Raw genomic sequence first — 21,487 nt, 5'->3', positions numbered from 1 at the left:
TCACTTCGGATCCAGCGGCTTTGGAGCCGGAGGCAACCGCCTCTTTAAAAATACATGATGGGGTCAGAGGAACGACGATCGTGAGAATCACTTCTTGTTCTGTCCCTCCTACCGGGGCTGACATTTCCACCACTCAAGTGACATTTCCACCCAGGTATGAGGAAATAGCGATGAGTCTGTCCCAGGAAGAAGGCAGCAGCGAAGGGCAGTTCAGAGCCGCCCCGGGCACCTAGTGACAGCAAGGCACTGCTGGAAGCAGCCTTGGGCTCCTGTTGTCCTGGGGTGGCCGCAGACATGGGCAAGGGAGGCAGCTGCCTGCCATGCTCTATGAGGGGTCGAAAGCCGTGGGAGGCCCCGTGTGGGTGTCCTTTCCCGGCCTCTCTGGCCTGCCTTAGTATAGCGCTGGAATCTCATGATTAGAAACAGGACCCATTCATTCTTTTAATAAACATTTATTGAGCACCTACTGTGTGCCAGGCACTGTGCTAGGCGCTGGGGATACATCAGTGACTAACACACAGTCCCTGTCCTTGAGGAGCTCACAGTCTATTGGAGGGGAAACATACATAAACACATAGCTAAGGCGCTACCATGTGCTAAGTGCTACAATAAGAGGTATATACAAAGTGCTGTGGGAGCTCAGAGGAGGGAGTAATGCATCAGCTGTTGGGGGTGAGGAGCCAGTCTCTTGACTCCATCAGACTATTGCAAAGGCAGGGGTGCTGTTGCTACACGACCCTGGTTGAAATGAACCTTTCTCCTGAGGCTCTCCTCTAGCCCTCTCCCATAACTACATCAGCACAGGTTAGTTTATCAGCTTAGCTAATTTAACACTTTGAATAGGAAAGAAACTGGACAGGGAAGTTTCTTGAGAGGCAGGGGATGTTCAAAGTAGTAACAACTCTTGGGTGCTAAGGCCAGGGGTGGGGTGGGGGTACCATGAGGGCACTGAGCCAGGGAGGGCCGGCCCTGGGCAGTGGAGCACCCGGGGTGAGTGTCTGTGCAGAGGGGAGGTCGGAGGTCACCTACCTCACTTTGGTCCCCCTCTCTCCCCAGCTCAATCAGTAACCGTCCGTTGACGCTCACTAGATGCTTCGTAGTGTGCCCTGCTACGGGCGACAGTCCCACTCCCCTCAGAAGGTAACACACTAACTGGGGAGACTACATAAGTCCAGGCCATTGAAGATTTAAGTAACAGTTTGTCATTATTATAGAGGCGATGTCACAGGCTGCTCAAAGTCAGTTACCAAAGAATGGCACTTGCAACATATTTCGAATGAACTCACTTAAGGGTAGGCTGGTCTGGGGAGGCAGTGTCTATGAACTGAGCCTTGAAGGATGGGTATAATTTGATGAGTACTAGCGGGGTGGGACGGAGAAGGCAATGGCACCCCACTCCAGTACTCTTGCCTGGAAAATCCCATGGATGGAGGAGCCTGGTAGGCTGCAGTCCATGGGGTCGCATAAGCTTAACTGGACATGACTGAAGTGACTTAGCAGCAGCAGCAGCAGCGGGGTAGGAAGAGCATTGTGGTTGAGCAGAAGCAAGAAAAGTAAAAGTACAGAGGGAGGCAACTCCAACAGAAGCAGGTGCAAAGGTTAGTGAATCCATCCGTTTGACTGGAGCAATACAAGGGGTCAGGGGAGCAGTGGGAGGTGAATGGGGAAGTAGGCTAGGACGTGATGGTAAAGTGCAAAATACTCCTGGAACAACTGCCCTGAGCCATCAAGTGCTCCCAAATCCCTCCTCCAGGACCCCTGGATTGCCTTGTGAGTCAGACAATAAAGGGTTAATGCCCAGCCACTAAGAACAGATTGGAAGTTAAGGATTTTGAGTATTACCCCCATTTGTAGGCAGTGAGAAGCCCCAGGAGACTTTTTGGCAGAGGAAGAATAGAGCTGGTGCCCTGGCAGGTTGGAGGGGGTGACTCAGATCACACTGGGGGACTGCTGATATGTCCAGGGAAAGGGATAAGCTCTGGGGGAGGCTGAACAAGGCTGGAGGCTCTCTTCAACTGTGGAAGAATGGCTGGATTGGAGAGACGTGGCAAACCACACCGGACTTGAGGCAACGAGTAAGGGTCAGGGTCAAGTGAATGTGGCCAGCAGATGGCTCTGAAATGTCAAGCTTAGAAGGTCAGGACAATAACAGAAATAGGCAAGTCATGACAGCCTTTTTGTCTGGAATGGTTTTGTGTGTTGGAAGACTTCCAAAAATCCATTTTTGATAGAGGGACAATCTTTGAGGGTCTGACAATCATCTAGGTAGAACTATCCAGGAGAAATGTGAGCCAGAAGCTGAGAAGAGTAGGGGCTGGGCCTCTAGATTCCATACCCAACCTGAAGAGCCTCACTGGAGCCAGGAGGATGGCTGAGGCTCGTGGGGTGCCCACAGTGAATGTAGATGTGGATCTAGAAAGGGCACAGAGAGGGTGACAGAGGAAGGGGAAGTAGTGTCATGTGCTGTGAGGACTTACAAGGGGCCAAGAACTATGAAGAAGAAATTTGACATCATCTCCAGGGTATCAGTGACTTCAGATGAAGAGTTCTATGGGGTTCAGGTGAGGAGGCAGGGCCACTCCTAACCCATGTGGCACCTTTGTGTAAAGTTGTTTTCAAAGGTGACCCTTTCTCAAGATGTTTTGCTCTCCACCACCAGGAAGCTGTCATCATAAGCTGATTTTATTAGAAAAAGGGACATTAATGCCAAGTGCTGGAGACATGTAAGAAATATACCCGCACAACCATACATGGTTCCCTCCCAGGGTGGAGAAGGGGGAGAACAAGAGGTGACAGAGCATGATAATGGGCTTGGCAGTGACCAGAAGGAGAGAGAGAGAAGGGCAACCAGGGGAGGTAGTGAGATCAAGTGGCTGGTTTTGTGTCAAGGACACAGCAAGGGTCCTGAGGCACCAATTCACAGTAACCACATTTACCAGATCCTATCGCTGTTTCTGAGGCTGACATAGTAGAGCTCTCAGCCTTGCTCCCAAACCTGGCAGGAGAGACAAAGGCAAATTCACAGAAGAGAGAGGGGAGGGGATCAAGGCCCCCTGCCGAGGGGTGGACTTTAAGAGATAACTGGCTGACCCCCTTCTCAGAAAGAGGAAAGGTGGAAGGAAGGCATGCGGAAGGACAGAAAGGACAGGAGCTCACAGGTTCAGGCCCCATCTTCGTGGAGGAGGAGTCAGGGTGAAGTGAGAAGGCTGGCCGTCAAGGACCTCGGCCCACTGGAGGAGGTCTACTGCAGCCATAGAGGGAGTGGGTACGTGGGCAGATCTGTGAGGGGAATAGAAAGCAGGCTGACCAGCAAGGAGGCACGAGCAGGGACGGAGGCAGACCCCGAGCATGTGGTTACCCGACGTCCCCTGCACCGCCTGCCAGCAATGGATGGCAGGGGCGAAATTAACCAAGACGGAAGCCAGGATTTGGGATGCAGAGCAGGGTGGCCGTGAAGGCTAGAATTACAGCCCAAGCCCTGGGTGCAAACATCCATTATTTAGCCCCCTTCCCCTGGGGACCTTGTGGCTGAGTCTAACCCTGGAGGGGCACAAAACACTCTGGGGAGATTAAGGATTTGGCCTGCTAGCAAATGACTGGTGGGCAATGAGGCTGAGCCCAAGAAGACCTCGGTCTAGCCTGTGGGGCTGCTCCACAGGGCTGAATTCCTTCCCTCTCTTCAGGGTTTTATCCCACATGGCTTTCTCCTTGTCCCCTACAATTCCGTCTTCCCCAACAAACACACCCATCAAAGCTCTCCTCCCCAGACCTACCCCAGCTCTGTGACATCTCTCCAGATTTGGGGGCTCAAACCTGTACCCCATAGTCTCAGAACAAATCTTGGCTTGTACAAAGGGAACTGGAGAATGCTTTCCCTCCAAACAAAAAACTCCCCATCTCTGTGGCTGACCTCCAGAGAGACACACACCCTTGAAGACCTCACAGCTACACCCCCATCCTCACCAAAGAAGACGCACAAGTACACACAAATACATACAGAGATATTCACATATGGCATAGTAAATACTCTGCGGAGGGAACGAAGATGGTGGAATACAGCCAGGTAAAAAGACTCTTCTCATGAAGCCCCTACCCCAGCCCTGGTTACAAACATCTCAGGTTTGCCTCCATCAGGAAGTCAGCCCATTACCCCGACAAGAGCATATCCCCTAGTACTCTTAAAAGCCATGGTCTGACACCAGGGATGCTCCAACTGGGCCTGTCTTGGCCATGGTGACACCAAGCAGGGGTGGCATGGGGGTCTGGTGTATTGACACCCTGCTGAAATGTAAGGGCTGGTGTACTACTTCAGTCAGTCTCTCTTAGAGGAAGTCCGTGTACAAATGCTGCTCAACTTTGCCTGGCAGTCACATTTCCCCCTGACCCCCTTCATTTACATGTCATGAGGCTCCATCTTAATGAGGGAAGTGGGGTTGAATGGGGAGATGGAGGCTGGGGTTGGGGATCTAGTCAGCAGGCTCCCAGGTGTGCTTACATTAGGCTCAGCCGTAAACAGGGACCCTGAGCTCGAGGAGAGCTCAAGTTCAGCCACTGGGGTCAGCCCAACAGTGGGGCGGCTGGGAGGAGACAAAGTCTGGTTTCCCAGAAGGCTCGGATTGTGGGAAGCCCTTGAAACTACCTGGCTTGGAAGTGGCTGAAGGTGAGCCTGCTCCCTCAGGAGTTCCCTGAGGGTCTCTTCAGAAACCAGCAGGCCCTCCATGGGGGCCCCAGTCATCATGCCCTGCACATAGGACGAGGGCCTCAGTGGCCCCTCCTTGACCCCAGGGGCTGTGGTGGCACCGGAAGTTCTGATGAAGGCCGCAATGACAGTCCCAGGGGCCTGAGAGCTGGGCCCCGCTGGGCCAGCTCCCATGACTGAGGGTGGTGCCGGATTGGTCGGACGGTTGGCCCCAGCCAGAAGCTGGGGGAGGCCGCTGAGAATCAGCGGAGCCCCTGGTGCTGCCACCTGGTTCTCTTGGAAACTGGTGTTCAGGGGGAAGGAGGTCTGCAGAGTGAAGGTGTCCTTGAAGGTGGAAGCAGGTGGAACACTCTGGAGAACAAGCTGGGTTGAAGCAGTAGTACTGGCAGGAGGCCCGTTGGTCAGCACTGTGGTCAGCGGGATGGTCTGCAGGGTCAGGGCCGAGCCCGACCTGACGGGGGCCACTCCTAGGTGGATGCTGCTGGGCACGGCAGAAGTACTGAGGAGAAGCAGAAAGCACATTTGGTTCAGGGAGGAGGTGTGGAAGGAGGGCACTGGGGGAATGGGGCAGAAGGTGTTTCAGCCACTGTTTGTTGGGCCCTTAGCTTGGGTCAGGGATCATTTAAATGGTTCGCATGTGGGATCTCACTCCATCTTCTGATCAGCCCATGAGTTGAATAAGATTAACAATCTGATTTTCCTGCATGAGGAAAGAGGCACAGAGAGGTTATGTAACTTGCCCTAGACCACACAGCCAGCAACAGGGACACACCTAGGCTTTCTGCCTCCAGAGACTGTGTTCATCACCACTGCAGTGCACTGACATCCCTCTTCAGAAGAGCATCCCCGTGGCCCACATCAGCATAGTAACAGGTACACACGTATAACCCAGACAAAGGCCAAACTTTTCAGGGAAAATTGGAGGGACCTTAGTGTGGACAATTAGTAACAAGAGCTTTCCTGGTGGGCTTGGTAGGGCCTGAGGAAGGCAGAATGGCACGTTCTCTGTTACCCCTTTTCTGGAGTAGAGGAGACTTGTGGGGATGTGCCCAGGAGAGGAGGTTCTTGAGGAGCACCCTGGGGTAACAGGAGTAGCCCCAGCTGGCAACAGAAGATGCCCCAGGTCAAGGACTGGCTTGGCCATTTGTTATTTTGGTGTGTGACCTCAGTCAAGTCACCTTTCCCTCTTTTAAGCCACGAGTGTCCCACTGGATTCCCAGGGATGCTGTGAGGGTCCCAGGAGTCAGAGACAGAGCACAACTTTGCAAGAAGCTGAAAATGTCCCCATCCCTAGGGGAAGACTTAGAACGACCTGGGCGCCCTTACCTCACAGCTTTGGTGACTTTGGCCTGGCTCTCTGGTGGAGAGACAAGCATGGCGGAGGTAGTGGGGATCTCTTCGTCTATAGACAGTCCCAATTCCAGACTCGCAGATGGCTGGAGACCAACGTGCTGCACCTTCGGCTTTTCCCAGGAAGTGTCACCCTTGCCCTGCGGGGCAGCTCTAGACGAGACCCGGGAACTGGCTCTCCGGGAGCTGCCACCAGAGGAGGTGGAGGGAGCAGAGGCCTGAGGGGATGTGGCTGTGACCTCGCTTCTCTCATCCTCGTCTTCGATCACCACCAGGTCCTTGGGCATCTCCTTAAACTGGTACACCAGCCTCTGCCCTTCCACTTTGGCCAGGATGCCTCGTTGGTAGTAATATCTGGGTGAAGAGCAGGGAGTGTCAGGGACATAGTGCCCTCCAGGACCGGTGGGGGGATGCAGATGGGCGCCCTGAGCAAGGGAAGGGACACTTTGGACTTAGAAGGCTTTTATGAAGTTTCTGAGATCTCCCTCTGACGACTCAAAGGGTCCATGAAAGGGGATTTCCAATGCTGACCCTCATGCTGCTTTGGGGCAGAGGATGGGGTGAGTGAAGGATGGGAGGGGGTGGAGGATGGGGGTTCAGCCATCCCCCAGCCTGAGAGACCGACTGTGGGTAAGTCAGACCCATCTTCCTTGGTCCCTGGCTTGCAGAATGTGAAGGAAGCCCTTCTTGGGGATGGGGAGGCCCTGAAATTCTCTTTCCACTCTAAAAAGAGAAAAGGCTAGGACAGAAACACAAGAAGAGGACTGTCCCTCCCAGATAGGACCTGGGAAACGGGCTGGGGGGTAAGCAAACGGGAGAGTCACAGGAGACTTGTGGGGATGGGCCCAGGAATTTGCGCCTCAGAAGAGTGTCTAGGTGACCCATGCAGGAGGAGCAAGGTACTTACTCATCACCCACAAAGAGCCTGATCTTTCCAGGGAAAGTTGGAGGCCCCTTAGCGAGGGGCTCCTGGGACAGAGGAAGAAGCTTGGGGACCCCTCCGGGCAGGGGCTCCTACCTGAGTGCCCGGCCCATCGTCTCATAGTTCATGTCAGGCTTGTTCTTCTGCTTCCCCCACAGCTTGGACACTGCCTTAGAATCCACCAGCTTGAAGATGCCTTTCTCTCGCTGGGTCCACTTGATGTACTTGGGGCAGGTGTTCCGGTCTTGCAGAAGTGCGAGGAGGAATTCCCACAGGTAGATGGTGCTGCCTGCAGAGCAGCAGGGTGGTGATGGGGTGCCCAGACCCCACCCACCCCTGCCGGCTCCCTTCCCACCTCACCCGCCTCCCTGCTGTACCTTTGCCATCCTTCGATTTCTTCCGAATAGGGATGCTGAGGTCAGTGACAGGTGAGGTACTGCGGTTGCCCTTGGTCTTCCGGACTGAGGGTGGGGGGAAGGTGGGAGTGAGCTGAGGCTACAGGGCAGGGCTCCCGAGACAGAGGGCCCAGGCGCTTACCAACTGAGGGGCACCCGGCGACAAGGAAGAGGCATCGCACTCAGGTAGCTCCACCCCCCAAGGGCCCTCCTGCATTTCAGGCCCCAAACAATGAGGGGCCACGGAGTGCTTGCCAATGAGTCACCTTTAGAAGCACAGAATCTGCCTTGCCTAATTTTTGAAACAAAATGGCATCTGAAGGTGTGCCTGTTGTGCAGATAAGTGTGGCACCAGGCTTTGGTTGCCACACTGACACGGCAGTATCGACCAGCCATCATCTGAGTAAATCAATAACATGGGGCTTGGGAAAGCCCAAAGTCCTCTACCATATACGGTCTCGGCTCCGTAAGCTCTAAGAAGGAAGCTAAGAGCAGAGGCAGAGGCCCCCAGAGGGCAGGAACTGGCCAGGGGGCCAAGGCTGGTGTCTGAACACTCAGTGCAGGATTTAATCCACTGAGGTCATGGGCTTGCTAATAAGCATTTACATATCTGCTGGGCAGACAGGAGTAGCCTGGAAAATGTCAGGCTTTAGGCAAGCTACCTGATGAGGCCCGGCTTTCCAGAAGGGAGGACTTTCCATCTGTCTCTGCCACACCAGAGAGCTATGCTCTGAACATGTCTGTAAAGCATGGGACTCACCTCTAGCCGTGGTCTCCCTGAGCCCTCTCCTACTGCCCAGCCCCTTGAGGAAACACACACACACTCTCTCCCCCCCTATCTTACTTCTCTTCTTGGATTTTCCAGTCTTCTTAGCGCTCTCTTCTCTGGGGACCTTCTCCTCCAGACAGTTCTCCTCCTGGTCACCAGTGTTACCAGCCCTGTTCAGGGCGTCGGGCTCAGAGACAGGAAACAGGTAGTTGGGCAGTGTCATGGCTGGAGCAGGGTCTGGCTCTGGAAGCATTTCGGAGGTGCTGACTGCAAGAAGAAAGGCCTGAGGTGGCATGGGTCCAGGGCACGGTAGGAGTGTGGTCTCCCCGTGCTCAAGAGAACAGTGGGTTCCTGGGGGGTGGGGGTGGGGGCGAAGCGTCATTCCCCACAGCCCCAGACACAGGACACACCTGAAAATGCCTCCTGTGTCTCACGGCACGAGGAGAGGAAACATCTGCAGAGCTGTGGGCACAAGCTGGCCCCAATCACAGCATGCACATGTGCAGCCCGCCGCTGGTGGTGGGAAGTTCCAGGTGACACCCGGGGAAAGGGCCACCTTCATTTAGTCGTCTACTCATTTTACAAGCAGAAGGGCCCTTAGACTTCGTTTAGCCCTGATGAGGAGACTGAGACCCAGAGATGGCAGGGCATGTGCCCAGGGTCACACAGCAACTTGGTCACACATGCCTGGTATGTGAGGGTCCTCAGTAAATATCTGTTGAATCCTGAGTGAAAATTAGTGCCAGAGGTGGGATGAGGAATTGGAACCTGCAGCTTCATGGCTTTTTTGCCACCCTGTATCCCAGCACCTCCTTCGAAGGTCAGTTGGAGCCAGGAATCTTCCTGTAGAGTCATGGCAGATGCCTGGATGGGGGTATTTGCTGGGGGAAGAGCCTGCCTCAGGGGCCATCGCAGGAGGTAGGGGCCAACCTCCTAGAACAGGGAAGGGATGAGGAGGCTCCAGCCCGGTACATTTCTAACTAAGCCGCATCTGGCACAGTCATCCTGGGAGCTCAGCGAGACAGCAGAGCGGCCTGACGTTACCCTGGCCAATAGCATTCTGCCTTAAACAAGGAAGTTCTGACACATGCTACACGTGGACGGACCAATAAGCCAGTCCCCGCAAAAAACAAATACTGTATACTTCAGCTCATCTGAGGCCCCAAGAGGAGTCAAATTCATTGAGATATAAAGTAGAGTGGTGGTGGCCAGGGGCTGAGGGGAAGGGGGAATAAGGAGTTAGTGTTTCATGGGAACAGACTTCAGGTTTTGCAAAATGCAGAGTTCTGGAGAGGATGATGGTGGCTGCACAACATAACAAATGTACTTAATACCACAGACCCGAACACTGAAAGATGGTTAAGGTGGTTCATTTTATGTTATGTGTAGTTTGTTGTTCAGTCGCTCAGCCATGTCTGACTCTTTGTGACCCTATGGACTATATAGCTCACCAGGCTCCTCTGTCCATGGGATTCTCCAAGCAAGAATACTGGAGTGGGTTGCCATTTCCTCCTCCAGGGGATCTTCCTGACCCAGGGGTCAAAACCTGTGTCTCCTGCATTAGGAGGCAGATTCTTTACCACCAAGCCACCAGGGAAGCCCTATGCGTATTTTACTGTAATTTAAAAATTGGAAAAAATAACCAGTCAACCTGGTTATTTTTATAAAGAGTTACAAAAAGTCACTCCATCTTCTTCCTCATCCGCAGGGGCCATTCTGCCCCATCCCACTCCACTCACAGCTCAAGAGCATGTTAACAGGTATAGGGTGGTGTGGGTGCATTAGCCGGCACACACAGGCCCCTGAGAGTCCAATACACAGATGTGATACTTTAAAATGGAATTTTGTGTTGCCGCGAGTTGAGGCGCCACAGTTCAAACTCACAGATCTGCTTGTCATCCAGGATGTTGTTAGGAGACTCGACGTTGAGCAAGACTTCAGGGGTTGACACGGTTTGTGAGGTGGTTTCATTGTCATCTGGTGCCAGGTTCCATGGTTGGGAGAGAAGAAAATTCCCTCAGGACATAGGGCAGTGGGTGCCGCCAGAACGAGGCTAAGGAGCCCAGGGGCAGCCGGGAAGGTAGCAGCGTGCCTCCCACCCTGATTCTCCACCTTTCTCTACACCCATCCCAGCAGAGGTGGTCTCCCCTCACTCTTCCACTGCATCTCAGGAGATCATGGATCCATTTAGGTGGCTTTCTCCTCTCTACAGTGGTACTACCTTCTGCTTATCCTAGTCACCCCGTCTAATTTCCAACTACTGGGGGCCTTGCTCCTGGCTGCATGGGGTCACGAGAAGCCTCTGTGGGCTACTGTTACCTGAAGACAGAACCCCTCCCTCCTCCACACCTTCCCTGCCCAGGAAGGAAACAGACCTGCCAGCAAAAAACTGCCCTCCAAGATCTGATCCTGTGTCATGCATAATGTCCCATCTGTTATGATGCCATTGTGAACGTCATCCAGCTCCAGGCCTGAGTACAGATGCAGTAATTCGGGGTAGGGAACTTGCTCCACAATCACAGCTGGAAACACGGAGGGATCTTCTAGCTACGGAGAAGACAGCGATCCGGTTCAAGGCCCACCCGCCTCTCCCAGGAAGCCCTCCATACCAGAATCTGGCCCTTCTTGCAATTCCTAACTCTTGGATCCCTCAGGGGCTGTCCTTTGTAGGGCATGACATTGCTCTGGGTCCAAACTCACTAGTGGGGTCTTTATTGGTAGAAATGGGTTAGCTCTGTACCACCTTCACTCAACCAAGGGCAGGCAGTTTTAACTGGTTACAGCTATGGGTTAAGCTGTGGCCAGGGTTAGTTAGGCTCATTCTGAAACCAGTGGGAAAGGATTTGTCAATGTCAAGGGCAAGGGGCTCAATCTACAGCCAGCTGAGGGACTCAACCTACGCTCAGGGTTGGGTACCAGGGTGAAGGGCTCAGATCATGAACATCTTAGGGCTCAGTTTGTGATGAGAGTAGGAATGAAGATGGAAGAACAGAGGAATTAGAGACATAGAAAGTTAAGGGCTGGGAATTCCCTGGTGCTCCAGTGATTAAGGATCCACCCTAGTCGGGCAACTAAGCCCTCGAGCTTTAGAGCCCATGCACCACAACTAAGGCCTGATGCAGCCAAATAAATAAAACAAAATTAATCTTTTTTTTTTTTTTTTTTAAAGGTAAGGGCCTGGATGGGGGAGAGGGTTCCGATTTCTGGCTTGATTTGGTGGGCGCATGGGGGTACTGTTCTTGTTAAGGGGGAAGCCAGAAGGAAGAGGAGCAGGTTTTTGGAGAAAGATAAGGGAGCAAGTGTCTGAATATGGTCAGTTGGAGGTACCACTGAGATATTTAAAATGGAGATACCTATGAAGGAGTCAAAAATATGTATCCATGAGCTCATCACTGAGAGTGGGTAAAATCATCAGGATGAGAATTTGACCCCCAGAGGACATAGTTATTCTAAAATCAAACAAAGGTAAATTTTAAAAATAAGTGTGATTCCAACTGTTGTTTAAAAATTATAGAAGGAAATGTACTGGAATGTTCATAAGAATTATATTTTGGTTGTGGGACTGCAGGTGATTTTTTTTTCCCTTTCTACTTTTCTGAATTTTCTTTCATGGGGCTATTAATTCTTTCTTCATGAAAAAGGAATGAGAATGCTCAGTTTTACCTAATGTTCCTGAAGGATCCAGAAGAATAAAAAATGATGAAACTGCCTTTGTGTTTGGCTGCTGGCCAGTCACCTGGCTAGAGCAGTTTCAGGGGAGTGCTGGGGTCTCAGAGAGGACGGATGGACGGAGACAGGCAGGTGGGTATAGTGATTAAGGCCAGAGTTTAGAGCTGTCTGTGGGCTTCCCTGGTGGCTCAGAGGGTAAAGTGTCTGCCTGCAATGCAGGACACCTGGGTTCGATCCCTGGGTCAGGAAGATCCCCTGGAGAAGGAAATGGCAACCCACTCCAGTACTCTTGCCTGGAAAATCCCATGGACAGAGAAGCCTGGTAGACTATAGTCTATGGGATCCCAAAGAGTGGGACACAACTGAGCGACTCCACAACTTCACTTCACTTTAGAGCTGTCTGTCCAACACAGTAGCCGCTAGCCACTGGTGACTATTTAAATGTAAATATAAAGTTTTTCAAGATTAAAATTCAGTCCTTCAGTTGCATCAGCCATAGTTCAAGTGCTCCATAGCCACATGGCCCCATACTGGACAGGACAAATCTAGTGAAATTGCTCAGTCATGTCCAACTCTTTGTGATCCCATGGACTGTAGCCCACCAGACTCCTCCGTCCATGGAATTTTCCAGGCAAGAGTACTGAAGTGGGTTGCCATTTCCTTCTCCAGGGGATCTTCCCGACCAAGGGATTGAACCCAATTCTCTCATATTGCAGGCAGACGCTTTACCGTCTGAGCCACCAGGGAAACTAAGAGCACTTCTAGAATATCAGAAAACTCTACTGGACCATGCTGATCTAGAGCCAGACTGCCTGGGTCTGAGACCAAATTCTGCCATTTATGAGCAGTGTGATCTTGGGCAATATACCTTTCTGTGCATCTGTTTCCTCCTTTATAAAACTGGGGTGATCATATTATTGACCACATATGGTTGTTTAAATGGATCAATGTACATAAAGCACTTAGAACAGAGTCTGACATACAGTAGGTTCTGATTATGTGCTTTAGGCATCAGGGACTCCGAGGAGACTATTGTAGTGTTAGTCGTTCAGTCATGGCTGACTCTTTGTGACCCCATGGACTGTAGCCCACCAGGTTCCTCTGTCCATGGAATTCGCCAGGCAAGAATACTGGAGTGGGTTGTCATGCACTTCTCCAAGGGATCTTCCCAACCCAGGGATCAAACCCAGGTCCTGCTTTAAAGGTGGATTCTTTACCATCTGAACCACCAGGGAAGCCCCCTAGGAGACTGGTAACATTTAATTTCTTAACCTGGGTGGTGAGTTAATGAGTGTTAATTTTATAGTTATTCTTAAAAAATATATATTTTCAGATTCTTTTCAATTACAGGTTATCTGTTTTATATTCATACTGTATTTTGCAACAAAAAGTGTATCCTAAAAACAGTGAGAGAAGGGAGGTGAGAACGTAAACCCAGATGATGGAGGTCACACTGGGGAGAAGAACAGCGCTAAGGAGGCGGTATGTTAAAGAGGTGGGCAGAAGGGAGGGAGGGTTTCTCTTAGGGTTAGGGGGACATGAAGATGTTCTAGGTTGAGGAGAGGTCTGCGAGGTGTGAAAGACACAAGAGAGAGAGGAGGTGAAGGATGGTGTGAGGTCTGGAAGGCAGCAGGAGAGAAGAGATTAAGCCCCAGGGTAGGTGTTGTCCTTGGAAGGAAGAGGGCCACTTCTTTCTCCCAGGCCAGCAGAAAGGAAATAAGAACAGGTGATGTTGTTGCTAAGAGGGAAGGAGGAGGGAAAGTGAGGGCATCCTTGGCTTTGAGCTCCTCTGTGGATTGGAGAAGAGGCTGTCTCAGAGGGTGGAGGGGCAGCTGTGGGTTCAGGAGGTAAGAACAGCTTCTATGAAGAGCAGCTTCTAGGAAGAATAGAAAGAATTGCTGAGTGGTCTAGAAACAAGTAAAAGATGACTAGCCACACTGAGAACCCAGGTAAGGTTAGATTTTTCTTCCCTTGTTTCAGGAGGCTAGGCATGCCAGAGGTGTTGGATAAACTGAGCCACTTCAGGTTAACATCTAGCAGGACAGAAAGCACCGTGTGCTCCAAGACCACTAGGGGGCAGCCTTTGGCTGGTCACTAGAGATGGGACGAAGTTTCCTGTCCTCACAGGGATCTGAGAGAGACCGCATCAGAACTAGGCTGGGGTGCCCTTGGAGATGATCCAGCTGGGTCTCCTCTTGATGAAGATGGGGAGATGGCAGCCAGGTAGGGCAGGGGACAGGTCTTGCCCAGGGGACACTGTGGCCACACTGGGATGAGAACTCAGGGCTTCGGACCACTAATCCCCCCTTCCTTCTGCAGTACCTGGCTGCCTCCTCTTCTCCAGTGTGTGGAAGGAGGGTGCTGGGCAAGGTATGGAGCAGCAGAGGCCTGAGTGCCAGAACTCTGTCCTAGTTCCCAATTTCCTCCGACCAGAGGACCCAATTTCCAGTTTATTCTGAATCCTTAGATGGTGGTTGAAAAGATGGTTATGGAAGGGCCTGACAACCATGCCAGGACAGGAGTCTGAAGGTGCCAGGGGATGGACTGTACCCTGCAGTGCCAGCTGGCATTTCTCCGTCCTACTGTGTGGTTGTCTCAGCACCTTTCTCACTGTGACATGGGGTGAAGTGGCCAGAGAACGCACACGGAGGTCAGTGTACACGTGTGCACTCAGCCCCCCGTTGCTGATTGACAGATCAGCTAGTGTGCATAGCAGCTACTTGGCTGACTTGGAAACTACGCGTGCCCTATAATTGCATGTTGGCCAAACCAGCTCACTAAGTGACCGCCCAATGACTACTGCCTGGCCACATGGGACTAGCTGATGGCACAGTCTGCCTGGCCCACAGCCGCCATGCCTTGAACCTAGTAGGTGCTTGATCAGTGTTTGCTGACTGGTAGCTAGCCAGCCGGCCAGCTTACTGGCTATCTGCCTGCCTGTCTTTATCTATCTGATCATCTGTGCCGGCTGACCAGGCTCTGTTCTCTGGGGCCATACCTGGTGGATGTCATCCATTCCGTTGCTTGCAAACTCAAAGATCAGGTCACTGGGCTGCAGGGCAACAGCCATGCTGTCTCCTCAGAGAGCTGACTGTGGGGCCTGCAGGGCCCACTGGAGCCGCGGTGTTTCCTTGATGAAAAGATGCTATTCAGATACCTTGAGCCTAGCACCTACTCCTTGAGTCACAGTACAATAGGGGCCGTAGAGAACTGGAGTAGGCGGTGGCCTAACCCAGGTTCAAGGCTGCATGCTGGGCTGGGCCAAGCACAGGAGCGACCTATGGAGAAGGGAGAGATGGGGCAGTGAGCCAGTCACCTTCCTTGGGTCCTGTTCCCAGGACAGACTGCCAGAAGAGGGACAGCAGGAAAAGGGGAAGACAGTGGGAACAGAAGGGCTGAGCCTTGGTGCCAGTCTGGGTCACGGGGACCTACACCTGAGCGGACCCCAAAGATACGTAGTCTCCCTCACTTACTGCCCCATGTGGACAAGATGAGACACAGCGAGACTTGGTGCACTCTCCACCCTGAAGATTAATCCCCAGGGTGTGGCCATAGGGGAAGCCAGGGCAGCCCAAGTGGCCTTGTGGATGGAGCGTGAAGAACCCTACAATTCCCTTGGCTGGGGAAAGGACCCCTGTGAAGGATCTGGGGTGGGGATATCTGGGTACACAGGATGGTCTTCTAGACTCTGCCTGACTTGGTCCACCTCGGGAGTAGGGGCCGCTTAGTTCTGAAGGGCAGACTCCACAGAGGAAGTGATCTCTCACTATAAGGGTTGTGTTGTCAGGGCCAGTGACAGCGGATGGCACTCTCAGACTCGGCCACGCCTCCAGAGAGCCTGATGTCAGAGGGCCGGGGGGGGCCACATGCCCTGCTCTAGTCACCACCCAGCCACCACCACCTGCTGGGGATGCCGGGCACAATGGCCTCTGTGCTGTATGTGGCTTGGGCTCTTGGTTTAGCTTTGGTTTCAGTTTCAAGAGTGAACTGTCACCCTGGGAGAGCCCCAGCTGGGGGAGGGGCCCACAGGAACCTTCCCCATCCTCCAGGGCCAGCTCAGGGCCCCCTTTTCCAGGAAATCTGTCTGCTGCAGCCCACACGTCTCTCCTCTCCCAGAATGCCTCTGGCACTCATAGCCTGCACCTCCGGCGCTCACATGGCACTGGGCCTCTGATTGTTTCCTGTGCTCCCTGCCCTTCTCAAGTCGTCGGCGCCGCACCCCGGCCTGGCTCCCAAAGCCCCAGCTCCCCTCCCACGCCCCTCCCACCAAAGCATTCTCAGCGTCTCCACCCTAACACTCAGGCTTCTCCATCTCCAGGTACCATGGCTCTGGCCTCGAGGGTTTGGCTTTGTGTGGTGTCCACATGTGTGTTGGTGTGGCAGGCCTATGATCAGCTTGGTTCAATCACGAGCACCTGAAGAACCAGCTCCATGCACCAGAGGAGCCACACACTAGACCCCTGCCTCCTTGGCACTCCTTTGCCAGTGCCAGGGTGGCAAAACCTCCTCCTGGCCCAGGAAGAAATGAGGAACTTCAGAGAGGGGCAAAGGGGAGGAAAGGGAGGGGGACCACGGATGACCCTCCCAGATGACCACTCTCCCCCACAGAAGACACCCAGGCCTCTTCCACTTCCTTTCCGTTAGCCCACAGGGCTGGCTCCGCCCTCTCCCCACCCCCACACTCACCCCCACACCTTGCCACCCACCCCCAACCAAAAAACTTTAAGTCATTCGAATCAACCTGGCAGGTCTGAGTTTCCCTTCGGGTGAACGAGAGGCCCAGCACAGCGAGGCTAGGATGGCCTTCCACCACCGACGCCCACCCCCACCCCACCTGCACATGACCCACGTGACCGGGTGTCTGTGGCCTCCCAGAGAGGCCTTCCAGGGCCATTTATGCTTGGAAGGTCTGTCTCCCCCAGCCAAAGCGCCCCAAGGCCTGCATTCCGCAGCTCCCGCCCTCCCACAGGCCGGCTGTCTGCCCCCAGGAAGCGTTCTCATACTAATCAAATGAAAGGTGATCACTTTCACCTAATCCCACTTTGTCTAAACATGAAACTCCTGTGTCTGCCCCTCTCCCTCCAAGGTCATTCCACCATGGCCTTTCCCTGCAGGTTTGCTCATCGCTCTGGCTTCTCTTCGCAGATCAGTGTTTGTGAAGTTTGTGAGCTCTCTGCCTGGGGAACTTCTGGGCGCCTTCCTTACCTCCCCCATTAGAAAGCAGCTTCGCTGAGGGCAGGGACGCTGGTGCTGCTCACTGATGAAGCTTAGCATGTGGTAGATGCCCAATGTGTGTTGGTGGAACGATCACATGAATGAATGACACTGGTCAATTGGTACCAGTGAGGTGGGGTGTGTTCTCTGGCCTGTGAGTATACGCATGTGTATGCTGGGTGTGGGGTGGGTGTCCAGTGGTCTAGCTTACAGGAAAGAGAGAAACTTGTGCCCTGTGTGTGTGCTATGTCTGTGTATTTTTGCACGGTAATTTACAACCAGGAGCGGGAGTTGGGGAGGGAGTTCCCTGTGGGTGTGCGAGCACACTGCAGATATATATGTATGTGCCGGGTGTGGGGACAAGTGCGTGAGAGCCTCTGTGTGTCAAAGGGCTTTGGTCCTGGTCGGGCCAGCAGAGCCACAAGCACAGTCGTTGGTTCCTCCTCCTCCAGGCCTGCCTTCATGAGAATGGCAAGCTCGAGCTAATACTAGCTGCTGCCGGCTGGCAGAGGCTGGCTGTGGTGAAGTGGGCTGGGGCGGGGCCTAGCGGCCACCACCACCCAGCCCCCTGACATGGAAAACTCAAAATCCTCTTGCTTCCCAGGGAGAGCATGCCAGAGCAGAATGTGTATGTGGCCCATGCATCCTAGGGGTGAGCCCCCAGGGCCCACTCTGCTAGGGGGGGTGTGGTAGGAGAGGGAAGGCAGCTCTGCACTAGACTGGATGGAGCCCTTAGCCATCAATGCAAAGAGAGATTTGAAATAAAAGAAAGGCAAATCCAGTTGCCTTCTTTAAGTATCAGCATATCTCAGTATCCAAATTCAGGATTCTTCAAGTCTGAAGCTAAGGTGAACTGTGTGTGTGTGTGTGTGTGTGTGTGTGTGTGTGTGTAGGGCGGGATTGGCTGTCCTACTCTCTTGGTCAAGGCTAAGAAAACTCTCCCTTCACCCTTATGGAACCTTCCAGTCCAGAAGGTTTCACCCTTCCCCCTTCAGATGTTTGAGGATTTGAAAGTGAGAGGTGGGGAGCAGTCATTTGCATGTTCACTCACTCTCCCCCAAGTCCCTCAAAATAACCTCCCTCTCCCAGGAACCTGAAACCAAAGAAGCCACCAGCACAGAAGGCCCGCCCTGCTGGAGGCCAGAGAGGCCCACACAGGGGCTCCCCTCTCTGGCGTCCTCAGAGACGCTCTGGAACACAGATTCAGCTGCCCAGAGGCCTGGACACTGCCTTATCGGTGAGTGGGGGGCTAGGGAGGTCCACAAGGACCCTGGGCTCACCTGGTAACCCGTAGTAACTGGTGCTGAGATCCTCCCACCCCACCCCTTCATTGCAAAGCTCAAAGCTGGCTCCAGTCAAAGTCCACGCCCAGAGTGGCAAGAGTTCTGCTCCCTTTGAGGCCACTGCAGTATCCCTGGCTCCCAGGGCCTGTCTTGCTTGGGCTGAAAGCAAAGCCTCTGTGAGAGCATATGGCTGGCCCCAGCTACTGAACGTGTGTGTGTGAACGTGTGTGTGCAGGCACACCACAGGAGGGAGCAAGCAAGCGAGGGCGCCCACATCCCGGGCTTGCAAATGCACACCTCTGGCTCTCTGTGGTTGTGACTGCATTTCAAAACCAAAATAGCAAAATAGAAGTGGTTTGGGCTGTTTCTGCGTCATCACAGCTGGGCCCCCTTCAGACCCTCTCTGGGGCTGTCACTGGAACACGTCAAGCGGTGTCCAGCACTCACCCATTGGGGCCTCCTCCACAGGAAACAGCCCCAATGTGAAAGCCACGTCCGCAGTCTCCGTGGAGCAAGTTTAAATCTACAGCCGCTCAGCCGAGCCAATGGCTCTCACAGAATCGCTAATAACACCCGTGGCATTTTCACACACGCCAGCAAACATGGGGGCCAGATGGTCAGCCAGCCCCGCAGAGCAGCGTTCTCACGTTCCTCGTCCTCTCACAGCCAGCCCTCACTCCTGAAATACCCCGTCCTCCCTGAAACCTTTCTGGAATTCTCTGGAAAGGAAGTGACAATTTCCTTCATGCCATTTCCCACTCCCTCAACACCCCTCCCCCACAACCACAAACAAAGTGGAAACTACCCCAGGAATAGCTGTACCCTCCACTTAAAAACAGCCCCTCCTCCGGCTAATAGTCATCAAGCAGCATATTTGCACGCGGCACCACGTGATCAGTGGCGTGTGTTTAAGAGACAGAAGTTCAGACCCAGGGGTCCAGTCTGTAGCCATGGACCAAGCAGAAGTAGCCCAAGTGTGGGACTCCCCTACAATCTTGGTCCAACTAGGGCTGGACTCCAATCAGCCAGCCGAACCCCCCTCCTTGAGCAAAATGCCCAGTGAAGGGGGCCTTGCCACAGCGATTTTGTCAGCTTCTTCTCCTCTATTCCTGCCTTCTACCACCCCCTCCATCTGAGATGAAATCAGGAAGAGGGAGGGAAAAAAATAAATGTTTTGCAAGCTCTGTTGATTGGGGTTTCTCTGTGCTCATTTACAAGAAACCCAGTTTCCTTCCTTGGCCCTCGGTCACTGCCTGATTCCTTGTAGGGTTTGTCAGAGCTCTCACGGTGGGGCAGGCCTGGAGCTCTTCTCCCACTGTCCCTGCCCTTTCTCAGCTGCAAGCTTGCTCCTGCCTTCCCAGCCCCACAGCTGGCCCCATGGAGGGGCAGTTAAGGCTCCAGGCTGCAAGCACAGTGACGCATGCTCCTCTTTCTCCAGGAGACCCACCAGCCTTCTCCCGGCTGCATCCCAACAAGAGGTGGGCCCACAGAGAAGTCAGCCATCTTTCTGAGCTGTGCTTTCTGTCATCCTTAAAGTGGGTGAGGGCTGAGGGGAATCCAGGCCTAGTAGGGGCTCACCAGCCTGTCTTGGGTGAATGAAGATGGTGGTGGGAAAGTGCTTTGAAAATTAAAACACACTCATTCAGATGACAAGTTCCAGGTGACCTCCCAGAGACCAAAGGGGACTGGGGACCCCATTAAGCTCCCAGAAGTGCCCCCATGGCTCTAGAACATAGGGTGGGCTGCAGGCTGCCAGCTGTCGCCTTGGAGGGGGCTGGCTCCTTTGCTAAGGTTGGGGGCCTTGCAGGAGGGACAGGCAGCTGTGGTTGGAGGGGTGCTCCCAGTCCCCTGTCCTCACCACCTCCACCCGGCCCCAGCCCTCTGGGTTGTGGTTATGTGGCAAGAAGAGCACTACAGAAGCCCCAGTAGGGGAGGAGAGGTGGGGGAAGGGTTATGTCAAAGGGAACCTATTTTCTCAGCTGCCCTGACTCCCAGGGGCCTGGCCTGAGAAAGCTGAAAGAGCACCCCCTGGAGGTGCCTGCAGCCACCACACCCTCATCTCCAGAGCTCCAGGAACCAGGAGGAGGCGGAGTACTCTGGGAAGGGGAAGAGAACAAGTCAGTGATGGGGAGGACAGGCTGCAGGAACAAGGCCAAAGCCAAGTCTGAGGCAGCTCCTGAATCCCCAGGGGGGCGCACTGCCAGCAACAGCCTAGGTGAAGACCTCAGAAGTTTCTGCAAACCGTAAGGGCACAGGCGAGAAGCTTTGCCTTGGGGCTTAGGTAGGTCACCTTCTTCCTCTGTGAAATGGGGACACTCTCCCTAGCACAAAGGGTCGTCGTGGAAAGCCAGCAAGTTAACATAGGTGAAAGCTCTGTTACATTCCAAGTGTGTTTTTAGATTTCCGGGTCAGATTTGTGTCTTTCAGGCTGAGGTCATGCATTAAGCATTCATGATATCTCTACCTAGATGGACAGGAAGAAAGGGAAATGGAGGTAGTGGGATGAAATGGACACTGAGGGGGACATAACCAACAATTATCAAACATGGTAGAGAGCAGAAACAAGTTTGACTATGGGGAGGGTATGTATGAGATTGGCTGGTGGGGGGACCACAGGGAAATCAGGAGGATGAGTGCATAGGCCTCGATCCAGAAAGCAACTCAAAGTCACGGTTGATTCTTGAGCAAGGCAGGGGCACAAAACAAGCAGTTTTCTAGGAAGATCAGTTTGATCTGACTGAGTGGAGGAGATGGAAGGGGACCAGATGGGTGGCTGGAACCAAGGAGGGAACCAAGGAGGTGACTCCCAGGTCCACCCTGAAGGGATAAAATGACAGAGGGTGGGGTCATATAGACTTGTAGAGACCCCAAGGTTGCAGCCAGTTCTTCCCATGAGAATGGTAAAAAGACAGAGATTAAGGCAGGAAGTATGGTAAGAACATGAGTTCAGTTCGGACATTTTGAAGTTGGGGTGATCTTAAAAAAACCAGGATTAATGATGGAACAAAAGACAGCCCAGAGAGTCATTTTCTGCTAAACACACACATCTACACACATCCCCTGGCAGGAGGAGTTTCCATGAGCCTTCAGTGGCCAGAGGAACAGGCCTGGCCTGGTGAGGTTTGCATTCCGAACACTGTGGCAGGAAAGCCACATGTGCTGAACGGAAGATGCTCTGCCATCCGA

The 21,487-nt window shown here is 53.3% G+C and overlaps 1 protein-coding gene across 2 annotated transcripts in view; it reads right to left on the bottom strand.

The window, feature by feature from the left end:
• Positions 1-3,980: 3,980 nt before the first annotated feature.
• The window catches only part of ELF4 (E74 like ETS transcription factor 4), a 36,287-nt gene continuing 18,780 nt past the window's right edge, over positions 3,981-21,487 (bottom strand). The window contains exons 2-9 of one of the 2 annotated variants that reach the window (XM_027533593.1): positions 14,803-15,082; positions 10,511-10,682; positions 10,020-10,112; positions 8,211-8,402; positions 7,349-7,432; positions 7,068-7,260; positions 6,026-6,403; positions 3,981-5,198 (exon numbers count right to left, since the gene is read on the bottom strand). In XM_027533593.1, the coding sequence (XP_027389394.1) occupies positions 4,394-5,198; positions 6,026-6,403; positions 7,068-7,260; positions 7,349-7,432; positions 8,211-8,402; positions 10,020-10,112; positions 10,511-10,682; positions 14,803-14,874 (1,989 nt within the window). In that variant the 5' untranslated portion in view covers positions 14,875-15,082 and the 3' untranslated portion in view covers positions 3,981-4,393. The remainder of the gene's footprint in view (positions 5,199-6,025; positions 6,404-7,067; positions 7,261-7,348; positions 7,433-8,210; positions 8,403-10,019; positions 10,113-10,510; positions 10,683-14,802; positions 15,083-21,487) is intronic. The other variant, XM_027533594.1, reaches the window with a different exon arrangement.

This window comes from Bos indicus x Bos taurus, chromosome X, assembly GCF_003369695.1.
Source record: "Bos indicus x Bos taurus breed Angus x Brahman F1 hybrid chromosome X, Bos_hybrid_MaternalHap_v2.0, whole genome shotgun sequence".
Taxonomy (NCBI): Eukaryota; Metazoa; Chordata; class Mammalia; order Artiodactyla; family Bovidae; genus Bos; species Bos indicus x Bos taurus.
The sequence above is the reverse complement of the archived record's forward strand: the minus strand, read 5'-3'. Positions and strand labels throughout refer to the sequence as shown.